Source organism: Penaeus vannamei, chromosome 27 (genome assembly GCF_042767895.1).
Source record: "Penaeus vannamei isolate JL-2024 chromosome 27, ASM4276789v1, whole genome shotgun sequence".
NCBI lineage: Eukaryota > Metazoa > Arthropoda > Malacostraca > Decapoda > Penaeidae > Penaeus > Penaeus vannamei.
In genome coordinates this window covers 32206560-32219059 of record NC_091575.1, presented here as the reverse complement: position 1 = coordinate 32219059, position 12500 = coordinate 32206560, and the positions used below count along the sequence as shown (strand labels likewise).

At 42.1% G+C, this 12500-nt stretch overlaps 1 protein-coding gene across 3 annotated transcripts in view; it reads right to left on the bottom strand.

Moving 5' to 3' along the window:
* Prat2 (Phosphoribosylamidotransferase 2) overlaps positions 1-12500 on the bottom strand; it is a 17008-nt gene that overhangs the window by 4128 nt on the left and 380 nt on the right. The window contains exons 1-8 of one of the 3 annotated variants that reach the window (XM_070141203.1): positions 12051-12193; positions 11134-11356; positions 9646-9767; positions 8396-8544; positions 4227-4479; positions 2871-2959; positions 1245-1440; positions 1-10 (exon numbers count right to left, since the gene is read on the bottom strand). The exon at positions 1-10 is cut by the window's left edge and continues 118 nt beyond it. In XM_070141203.1, coding sequence (XP_069997304.1) covers positions 1-10; positions 1245-1440; positions 2871-2959; positions 4227-4479; positions 8396-8544; positions 9646-9767; positions 11134-11336 — 1022 coding nt within the window. In that variant the 5' untranslated portion in view covers positions 11337-11356; positions 12051-12193. Of the gene's footprint in view, positions 11-1244; positions 1441-2870; positions 2960-4226; positions 4480-8395; positions 8545-9645; positions 9768-11133; positions 11357-12029; positions 12194-12500 lie in introns of those variants that run through there. The other 2 variants (XM_070141205.1, XM_070141204.1) reach the window with 2 other exon arrangements.

The window sequence follows — 12500 nt, the reverse complement described above, 5'->3', positions numbered from 1 at the left end:
ACTTGCTGTCCTGAGAGAAAGTCAGAGGAAACAGGTCTTACGGAATGTTATAATCAGAGATGGAGAAGTTCTGGTGCTGGTAAGAGAGTGAGAGAGACAGAGAGGGAATGGGAGGGAGGGAGAGAGGGGGTGAAGAAGAGAGGGAGGGAGAGAGAGGGAGAGAGGGAATGGGAGGGAGCGAGAGAGGGGGAGGGGGGGTGAAGAAGAGAGGGAGGGAGAGAAGGAGAGGGATGGGGAATGGGAGAGCGATGAGGAAAGGAGAGAGGGGGAGGGAGAAATGAGGGAGAGGGAGAGGGAGAGGGAGAGGGAGAGAGAGAGAGAAGAGGGAGGGAGGGAGGGAGGGAGGGAGGGAGGGAGGGAGGGAGGGAGAGAAAGAGAGAGAGAGAGAGGGAGAGGGGGGGAGACAGATAGAGAGAGAGAGAGAGAGAAAGAAAGAGAGAGAGAGAGAGAGAGAGAGGGGGGGGGGAGAGAGGGGGGGGGAGAGAGAGAGGGGGGGGAGAGAGAGAGGGGGGAGAGAGAGAGAGAGGGGGGAGAGAGAGAGAGAGGGGGGAGAGAGAGAGAGGGGGGAGAGAGAGAGGGGGGGAGAGAGAGAGAGAGGGGGGGAGAGAGAGAGAGAGGGGGGAGAGAGAGAGAGAGGGGGAGAGAGAGAGAGAGGGGGGGAAAGAGAGAGAGAGGGGGGGGAGAGAGAGAGGGGGGAGAGAGAGAGGGGGGGAAAGAGAGAGAGAGAAGGGAGGGGGAGAGAGAGATAGAGAGAGAGAGAGAGGGAGGGGGGGGAGAGGGGGAGAGAGAGAGAGAGACCCTTATTAGATTTGACAAACGTTACAATAGAGTACAGTTCCCCTATAACTACACGTATCAAACATGTTTCGACTTGCGTCTCCATCCCCCAAATGATGTGACCATTGTCATTTGTCCGTGAAAGTACAGAGCAATCTCTCTCTCTCTCTCTCTCTCTCTCTCTCTCTCTCTCTCTCTCTCTCTCTCTCTCTCCTTCAATTACTTACTCACTCACTCTCTTTCTCACTCACTCTCTCTTTTCTGCAAAATTCTGATTAAAAAATACGTACGTAGCCCTTTCCACAATACAAATCCTTCCTGGAACAACCAAAAACCAAAATCAAGCTATACGCACGTACCCCTCCACCCCCCAAAAAAAACAACACCCCACCCACAATAAATGCATAAATTACCTAAACCACAATCAACACACGACGATCAAAACAACCAAAACAATCCACCCTTACCCTCGTAGAAGGTATCAGACCGCGAGAAGTAGACATATTCGAAGATGCAGAAAGCCGGAGGAGGAATCTGCAGCATGTGAGGAATGACGGTCTGGTCGTATCCCACGCGGATCGGCTTCGCAGGCTTCGGACGCGGCACGATATCCAGGGACCGAATCCCGTCGGGACTCAGCTCGATGATCTCCCCGGGGAAGACCTAAGGGTGATTAAGGGTGAAATCCTGAGTAAATAGGGAGGATGGACAGACCTAAGGAGAACAAAGGATGAAATAAAGGGTGAAGTCTTGAGTAAATGGGGAGGGAAAGACCTGTGGGTGATTAAGGGTGAAATATGAGTAAAAGGAGGACAGAAAGACCGAGGAGGATGGAAAGACCTAAGGAGAATAAAGGGTGAAATATGATTAAAAGGAGGATGGAAAGACCTAAGGAGAATTAAGGTGATTAATGTGGGTGATTAAGGGTGAAATCCTGAGTAATTGGGGAGGGAAAGACCTGTGGAGAATTAAGGGTGAAGTCTTGGGTAGATGGGGAGGGAAAGACCTGTGGGTGATTAAGGTTGAAATATGAGTAAAAGGGATTGGTTTTATATTAATTGTAAGAAGGGAGGGATGGGTGAAATCGGAGAAAAGGGATTGGTTTTATATTAATTGTAAGAAGGGAGGGATTGGGGGAAAAATTAGGGGAAAATCGGAGAAAAAGGGAGTGGATTTTTATTAATTGTAGGAAGGAAGGGATTGTAGGGAAAAAATATCTGAGAAAAATTAATATGAATCAAGTTCGTATATCTTATAACTATTTATTCATCGTTCTACGTCTCTCAATACCAGTAAATATTTTAGGTTTATTATCTAAAACAGCAAATTCGAAAATGCACAAATAACGAATTTCCACACAAACTTCCCATATAAGTGAACCAAATCCCTATATCAGCAATTCAATCCCCATTCTATATCTCTCAATATCAGTCAATATTTCAAGCACATTATCAAAAACAAACGAAAAAAAAAAAAAAAAAAAAAAAAAAAAAAAAAAGAATTCGAAAATGCAACAAAAATAACGGAATTCCACACACACTCCCCGTAGAAGTGAACCAAATGCTCACATCAACAATTCAATCCCCATTCTATACCTCTCAATATCAGTTAATATTTCAGACAAACTATTAAAAAAAGAAAGAAAAAAAAAAGCGAATTCGAAAATGCAACAAAAATAACGACCTTCCACACATACTTAACGTATAAGTGAACCAAATCCCTATATCAACAATTCAATCCCCATTCTATACCTCTCAATATCAATTAATATTTCAAGCACATTATCTAAAATAGCGAATTCGAAAATGCAACAAAAATAACGGAATTCCACACATACTTCCCGTATAAGTGAACCAAATGTTCATATCAACTATTCAATCACCATTCTATGCCTCTCAATACCAGTTAATATTTTAGGCTTATTATCTAAAATAGCGAATTCGAAAATGCACAAATAACGAATTTCCACACACATCATATCAACTATTCAATCACCATTCTATACCTCTCAATACCAATTAACATTTCAACCACACTATCAAAAAAACACCGAATTCGAAAATGCAACAAAAATAACGGAATTCCACACATACCTCCCGTATAAGCGTCGCGCCAACGGACTGGAACGCACAAGATTCGGAGCTGAGAACCCAACCCAAGTCTGATTCTGGCTGAGTCATGTCTGCAATTCAATATTTATCTATTTAAATATATTTGAAAGTAATGAAGAATACATAATTAATACACAATGATACACAATTATAATTAATACAATTAATACACAGTAATACACAATGAAATACATTATAAACGTGTACTTGACATGTATAGCCTAATATTTCTTATCTGAAAATCTGAGATATTCGAACCACAATCTAATTAGGAGTTAAAACGTATTTGAAAATTGGGTCAGATAATCTAATCTTTTTTAATAATAATAATCTCTTTTAAAGTCATTCCTCTTAGTAAGAGATGTATGGGTCATTCCCTTGAGCAGTCAGTAGCAAAATTATCTTTTGACCTTATGTGGTAGATCAGATAGAAATTTGGTACATTTTCTGATACTCATACTTTCAGCGACTCTGCCAAATTTCGAACAAACATTCCAATCGGATTCCATTTTACGGGCCAGGGAATATTTGGCCAAGATACTCCAATTTTCGAGGGCAAAACGTGTGTGATTATTGTGCGAGTGTGACTGTTACTTTTAAGAAGTAACATTCTCTTGACATTCATGGAAATCTCACAAATAATACAATCAGGTATGTAGAATTAAAAGGTATTATCAAAAATGACCTCAAATGTACCCTTTTCTGAGTTTTGTTCAGCTAAACTACTTCCAATTTTTTGCTCAAAGGTAAACCGGTACTTGAATATGCCTTCTCCCTCTGTAGTAGCCCAAATAAGACCATGCAACATTTTATATATTTTTTAATACTGATACACTGATAAAGGTGTAATTTTCATGAATATTAAGAAAATGTTGATTCTTTAAAGTAACAGTCAAACTCTCACAATATACTCGTTTTACCCTCGAAAATCGGATGATATTGGCCAAATATTCCTTGGCCCATAATATGCGACCCCATTGAGATATTCGGTCAAAATTCAGAAGATTTGATGAAAGTAGAAGTATCAGTCAGTGTCCCAATTTTCAGCTGTTAATTTGTAATGGAATGATCCGTATAGATATATAAAAAAATACACCATCAGAAGACGATATAACCAAAACGCATCTTCAAATACACCCCCTACGCTTTAAATTCACTTAATGATTTGTAAAGGAATGACCTGTATAGACATATTATAAAAAAAATACACCAAGATACAAGAGACAAGAGACGATATAACCAAAAACCCTTCTTCAAATACACTTCCTACACCTTAAACTCACTCAAATCCAGACCTCCCTTCCTGCAACAACCACAAGAACCTTCCCACTCCTTTACCTTTCTTATCAGACAGACTCACGATGCGACCGATACACAGCGGCCTGTTGCCAAAGGGGTCCCTCACCCCGTACACCTTATCCTCGTGCATGAGGGCGAGGGAATAGGCCGTGGGCGTGGCTTCCATGAGGTGCCTGATCCGAGCCCCCCAGTCCGGGCCGTCCTTCTCTCCCCGGGGTGGCGTCAGGGACAGCATCTGCGTGATCAGTTCCGAGTCGGATCTCGTCGAGAGCCCCACGCCACGCTCGAGGACCTGGTGGGGAAGGAGGAAGGGGAGAGAGGGGGGGTTAAGGGTGGATGTGGGAGGGTGGAGAAATGGGTGGGTGGTGGGGTGGGGGTCTTTGTCCAGAAAATTGAAAATTGCCTGATAACTAACTTTTGTTTGAAGGTGAGCTTTGTTTGAAGGTGGAGAGATGTGGGACGGAGGAGATAAGGATGGGGGGTTTCTTTGTGTGGAAAACTGGCCTGAAAACTAAGCTTTGTTTGAATGTGGATGTGGGAGGGAATGTGCCTGTTCTTTGTGTGGAAAATGGCCTCATTAGGTTTGTTTGAAGGTGGATGGATGTGGGAGGGAGGAGAAATGAATAGGGGGTTTCTTTGAGTAGAAAATTGCCTGATAACTATGCTTTGTTTGAAGGTGGATGTGGGAGGGAGAAATGGATTATGGTTATTAGGCATTTTGAACATAAAACTGCCTGAAACCTCAGCATTGTTTGAAGATATAGGGATGTGGGAGATAGGAGATATGTGTAGGGGGTTTCTCTTTGTAGAAAACTGCCTGATAATTAAAAGCATTTTAAGCAGGGGAGCGCTTGGGCAAGAATTCTTGCCGATAGGCCAAGCGCTGTACCGTTCCCTGCTTAAAACGCTTTCCAAGGCGGGCAGGCCCTGTTCAGTGATGCCAGACATGTGGAAGTGTCTTTTTATAAAGTACAAATCATAACAGTCCTTGATAAGCATAGAAATGCCAAATTAACACACAAAATATACATACTTGGGTTTTAAAAGCAATATTCCCATCAACAATCTCGGAAAGAGATAACCTATGCACAAGTCGAGGGTGGAGTTTATTTCACTGGTGGTTGGTAACAGTTTGAGCGCGCAATTCAAAACAACTGACAAGCTAGCGCCGCATCAAGAGGGCAGAGTAAATCTACCCAAACATCTTAACAAACCACAATATTTTGTACTATATTCATATAAAGTGCCTCTAAAACAATGACACACACTTCCGATTGACAGCTCTTTCATTCTGACGCGTTATCAAAACAAATGAATATCCCTGAATTAAAATATAGGCCTACCCATTCCCATATATCCGATTTTATGAGGTTAAATATAACAAATCATCGAATACAATATCAACAGAAGAATGTTGCTAGAATTTCTCAGACTTTTTTCACTTGAAATATTCTTTAGAGACTATGAGTTTAACAATAAGAGGTAAATTGTTCGTCTTATCATAATTTGTAATTTATAATTAAAACACTTTTTATTCCCATAATCTCCATTATCTACTTTCGTTTTCACTTAATTTCAATTTCTTTGAATATGATTTTAAGAAAATTACAGAATCAGATGCCGTGAAAAAAATGTTTATATGATAAGATATTAAGCGGAGTTCCTGGCCAACGCCCGCATTCGAAGGATCGTGACCAGTACGGCACGCGACCGACGCCGTTGCCATGGTGACGGTACACGGCTTGACTTAGCAAGCGCAAGTCTAGCCATCTACGGAGGTCGCTTGAGAAAGCAAGCGAAATGCTTCAGTCAGCAAGAAAAACGCTTGAGATTTCAGGCAATAACTTTCCCTGCTTAAAACAGCCTTTATGATAAGGGTTTGGATAATAGGGTGAGCGTCTTATATATCGGTTTCGTTATCTATAGATTTGCGCCATTTTACTGTGGTATTTAAATTCCAAAGAGATTTATGCAATGGTCAGATAAAGAGTATGTGGGAAGATCTATCGTTTACGTACCTGCTTAACATCAGATTAAAAGAACAAAAATATGCATATATAATAATAAAAAAAAAGAAAATGCGCGCCATTTTGATACTAATAGACAACGATCTAAAGTGCCAATTTTTAGGTATACAAAGTGCAGCGATAAGTAATTGACATTTTGTTTAATATACACACAATACCTGTAACCCTCACACACACACACACACACACACACACACACACACACACACACACACACACACACACACACACACTTATAACTTACATAAAGTACTTCGATCGATCAGTCGCAAGATTTTTATATTCAAGCAACATCAACCTACATCACATAACATCAATAACACTATAAATAACCTATTTATCTAAGCTGCCTCAATGATAATGACAGTTCCCATTACTAATATGAAAAATGGCATTACTTCGAAAAGACAGCAATTGCAAATTTTCTTCCCTAGGTAAAAAAAAAATAAAATAAAATAAAAATATATAAAAATATATAAATAAAAAAATTAAAAAAAAAACCGAAATATCTAAAACGGACTAGGCCTATATACCTAAGCGCGGTGCCCAAATTTCTTAAACCTGAACTACCAGCCTATAATAACCTCTACATTCTCACTACTCATAAAGCATGATGCCAATGGGAAAAATGACAAAAAAATGGGATAAACTAAAAGCCAAAATAACACCCACAGACCTTTAATTAAAAGCCACCATGGTCCCATTTTAGGACTGCTTCCATATCCACAAGCGACCCACATGGAAGGAGCGAGATAAAACAACATTCCAACAAACCCGTTTCACTTCTCGATATCCAAATAGATATGGACGGAAGAGAAGCATTCTAATAAAGCATAAATATCTTTTTTTATTTTTTTTATTCGATTTGGAAGAAAAACATTCTAATAAAGCATAAACATCTTTTTTTTATTTTTTTTTATTCGATTTGGAAGAAAAACATTCTAATAAAGCATAAAAATCTTCTTTTTGATTCGATTTGGCCGCAATTTTAGAGTTCGTAATGGACTGATGACTTCAAACGCGTGAAAAATTAATTAATAAGAAAACAGTAAACTCGTTTTGGGTTCGGTACGACTCGAAGTGGTTACGTAAGCGCCTGCCATTAATATGCAGAGAGGAGAAAATTGCTTAAACCTGTTCCCGAGTTTTTATTCAACTCCAAGAAAGAAAAAAAAATACCTCACGTGTTAAGTCACGTGGCGGTCACTCCAGTCAGTGGTCGTTGTCGTCACACAGCGATCAGGTGGTCAGTCACGGGCCAGTCAGAGGGCAGTCAGCGGTCAGTCACTCGCAACATGGATCGAGGTTCCAGCCAATCCCACAACGATTTTTTCTCACTATCTTTCTACGTATTTTTTTATTTGAATCTCTCGTGTTTCCCTCAACGCGAAAAAGAGGAATAGCAATGCTTTATATTAATTTCGGCTTTTAGAAAAAAAAAAAAAAAAAAAAAAACAACGGGCCATTCCAAAATATACAGTCAATGCAACGAAAATATTTACACGAAACATACTAAACCTCTTCTCCTATCTATCTCCACCTCACAGCCTACAACCTCACATCCCACATACACTAAACCCCTCCCCCCCCTCCCTCCCTCCCCCCACAACAATCTACAACCCCCCTAACCCAACGCAAAACCAGCAAAACCCTCCCTAAACTCGTGTTGCAGATATTGTGCATTAGGCGAGAAAAAAGAACCAAAAAATGTAGAAAATGAAGCCAAACCCTAAATTCTCCTCAAACTTACAATCCCAATCCAGCCACTCAACGAAATAGCCCCAAATAGTTCCAAAGAGCCCCAAATAATTCTCAAATATTCCTCAAAATAGCCTACTAGACCCCCAAAACGCCCCCGTTCGCTCTATTACCGTAATGAATTCCCCATTACAAGTAGCGGCAATCCCCAAATAGCCCCAAAGAATCCCCAAACAAGACCCCAAATAGACCCTAAACAAGATCCCGAATATCTCCAAGCAGTCCCCAAATAACACCAAATAAGATCAAAATACCCCCAAACAAGACCCCAAAATAGCCCCAAACAAATCTCCAAATACCCCCAAAAAAACCCCAAACAAGACCCCCAAAATAACCCCAAACAAGACCCCAAAACAAGACCCCCAAAATAGCCCCAAACAAGACCCCCCAAAATAGCCCCAACCAGCGCCCCCCGTCTCTTACCGTCTTCCTGAGCGCGACCCCATTAATGAGCTCCCCATTGTGCGCGGTGGCAAAGGGGCCGTGTCGCGTGTGCACCATGAAGGGCTGGATGTTGCTGGGGTCACGACCTCCCATGGTGGCGTACCGCGTGTGCCCGATGCCCAGATGACCTGAAACGAGGATGCGGGGGGTCAGGGGGTCAACTTCAATTTTCGGAGTAGGGGGGTATTTTTTTATTGTTTATGATTGTGTGTGTGTGTGTGTGTGTGTGTGTGTGTGTGTGTGTGTGTGTGTGTGTGTGTGTGTGTGTGTGTGTGTGTGTGTGTGTGTGTGTGTTTTCTTCTTTTAAGATGAATGGGTTTGTTTTCGTGTGTGTAGATATCTACATGCACAGGTGTGTGGTAGATCCGTGTCTTTATATGCATCTGTATCTGTAGCTATCTATATGTCTTACACACACACACACGCCTCACCACTCTCTCTATTGTCTGTCTGTCTGAGTGCCTGTGTGTGTCTGTCTCTAACGCACGCACTCTCACACACGCATACGGACACACACACACACACGCACACACACACACACACACACACATATATATATGTCTATACACATACACATACATATATGTCAATGTACATACACACGCAAACATATATATGCATCCTTGCATGCATGCATATATACATACAACCACTTACAGACGGGGGGTGTCGATGTATGCATGTGAATGTGTGGGTGAGCACATGGTAATGTAGGTAAACATATAGGAAAGCATATATGTATGTCTGTGTGCGTGTGCTTACGTGTGCACCTATGTACGTGAGCTTGCGTGTGAGTCTGTTAGTGTGCTCGCCTATCTGCTTGCCTGTGTGTGCTTGCGTGTATACAAGCCTGTGTGTGTTTTCGGGTGTAAATGTCTGTGTGCTTGCGTGTGCTTGTGTACCTATGGATGCGTCGGGGTGTGTACATACGTGTATACCTATGGGTGCGTCTAGGTATGCACATACATGTGTACCTATAGGTGCATCCGCGTGTATACATACGTGTGTACCTATGGGCGCGTCGGCGTGTATACACACGTGTGTACCTATGGGTGCGTCGGCGTGTGTACATACATGTGTACCTATAGGTGGATCCGCGTGTATACATACGTGTGTACCTATGGGTGCATCCGCGTGTATACATACGTGTGTACCTATGGATGCGTCGGCGTGTACCTACCTACATGTGCACCTTCGCACGCGCGCCCAGCAGCTCGCGAAGTCCTCACCTTTGAGCTTCTGCAGGTTCTCGTCCCTGAAGGTGGAGGCGACGAGGCCCTCCCCCTTGTGGTAGTGGAACTGCTTGCATCCGAGGCCCTCGCTGGTGACGATGCCCGCGCTCTCCTGCCCCCTGCGAGCCGTCGGGAGGTTAAGGGGGGCAAGGCAACGATTCTCTGTGCTTGGGACAACTTTTTTTTTTTTTTTTAAATTCGATCCGATGTTGAGAAGGATTTTTTTTTTAACGATTTTCTGTGCTTGGGACAACTTTTTTTTTTAAATTCGATCCGATGTTGAGAAGGATTTTTTTTTTTAACGATTCTCTGTGCTTGGGACAACTTTTTTTTTTTTTAATTCGATGTTGGGAAGGATTTTTCTTATTGTGTTTTCATGATTAAAGGTGCATTGCGATGATAATCTAGATTTTTCAAGATATACGGTGTGTGTTTTTCAACGTGGATTTTATTTTTACTTTTTTAAAAGCTATTTAGGTGTGTAGAGTTCAAAAAGGGTTTTAATTTCACTTACATTTTCCTCTTCAAAATCCACCTTCATTCTCCCTCTCAAAATCTATCTCCATTTTCCCCTAAAAGTCTATCCCTTTCCCCCCCCTCAAAATCTACCTCCATTTCCCCCCTCAAAATCTATCCTCATTTCCATCTCAAAACCTATTTCCGTTTCCCCCCTCAACACCCACATTCATTCTCCCCGTCAAAATCTATCTCCATTTTCCCCTAAAAATCTATCCCTATTCCCCCCTCAAATTCTATCTCCATTTTCCCACTGAAATCTATCCCTATTTTCCCCCTCAAAACCTATCTCCATTTTCCTCAAAACCTATCCTCATTTCCATCTCAAAATCTATCTCCATTTTCCCCTAAAAATCTATTCCTATTCCCCCCTCAAAACCCCTCTCCATTTTCCCATTCAAAACCTGTCCATTTCCATCTCAAAATCTATCTCCATTCCCCCCCTCAAAATCTATCCCTTTTTCCCCCCTTAAAACCCTCTCCATTTTCCCCTCAACAACCACCTCCTTCCCCTCCCCCACACAAAACCCCTCTCCATTTTCCCCCTCAACACCCACCTCCTTCCCCCTCCCCCACACAAAACCCCTCTCCATTTTCCCCCTCAACAACCACCTCCTTCCCCCTCCCCCACACAAAACCCCTCTCCATTTTCCCCCTCAACACCCACCTCCTTCCCCTCCCCGCACAAAACCCTCTCCATTTTCCCCTCAACAACCACCTCCTCCCCCCCCCACAAACCCATCTCCATTTCCCCCCAAATCTATCCCTTTTCCCCCTCGACACCCATCTATATTTCCCCCTCAACACCCACCTCCATTTCCCCCTCAACGTTGACCCACCTTCACTCTCCCCCTCAACACCCACCTTCACTCTCCCCCTCGACACCCACCTTCACTCTCCCCTCAACACCCACCTCCTTCCCCCCTCCCCCCACAAAACCCCTCTCCATTTTCCCCCCTCGACACCCACCTGTGCTGCAGAGCCACCAGCCCCAAGTATATGACCTGCGACGCATTCACACTCCCCTCCGGCGTGTTCCTGGCCACCACGCACCCGAAGACGCCGCACGCCTCCCGCAGCTCTTCCTCGTCAGCGCCTCCTTCAGCGCTGCCCCACGACATCGGGCTGGCCGCGTCGGGACTCTGGCGCGTCTGCTGGGGGTGTTCCGCCATCGGGCCGGGCGGTGTCTGGGCTGAGGGAGAAGGGGGAGTGAGGGAAGTCATATATGTCAGTGTTGGGTTTTGTTTTGTAAATGTAGGCTTAAAGTATATGTATTAACACACAAACATATATGTATGTATGTATGTATGTATATATATATATATATATATATATATATATATATATATATATATATATATATTTACACACACACACACTTATAGTTTTTCATTTCGGGCTCTGAAACACTTGTGTCGAATAATATCCTTAGAAGAATCACTCGCTCTATCGTTTGTTTATATTATTTTTCGTCTAAAAGGCGGCTGACAGGAAATGCACATGTACCTCTATTATATATATACACATATATATAAACACATTAAACACTTCACAACACTGATTCAACTTTGTACACACAGGTATATATACATGAATACATATACTGAATATACATACAATAAACACTCCACAACATTGATTCAACTTTGTACACACTAGTATGTTTGCATGTATACATATACTGGATATACACACAAGCACTCCACTACACTGATTCAATGTGTATATATTGGTACAAATATCCGTGTATGTATGGACATACAGCTGATTATTTATACACAATCCCTCTCGTGACAGGAAATCAAGAAATTAACTTTTGGCGCTGAAATCTTTGACAAGTTCATACACGAGATTGCCACTCACACACTTTATAAACTTCCTCTTACTTCTGGATCTGCCTAGTGACTGGCCAGCGAGACAGCGTGAAGCACTTCCCTGCTCTGGCAAATAGTACCTGGGTCATCATATCCTCGGCCCATTGTTGTTGTACTTTTAGTGAGGAAAATCGAAAAATCCGTAGCATCTAATTGTTATTGATATTGTTAGGATGAGGTAGAGTGGAGTCTGTGTGTTATGAACCAAAGAAAAGAAATCTGTTAATGATTTATATGTAGTGGAACGAAAAATGATTAGCCTATTATATTTGTGTTTCTGTAATTTCTTAAAATACAGTAGCTGTATTGGGAAGAATGGCGATACCATGACAATACAGTGAATGTCTTATCTACTGCTCCCATATCATTCTCTACAAATACAATAGTTTATACATAGAACGAGACATTTTCAATTATTCTCCAAAATATTTAATAATTCCAACTCGTGGACAAGCAAAATGT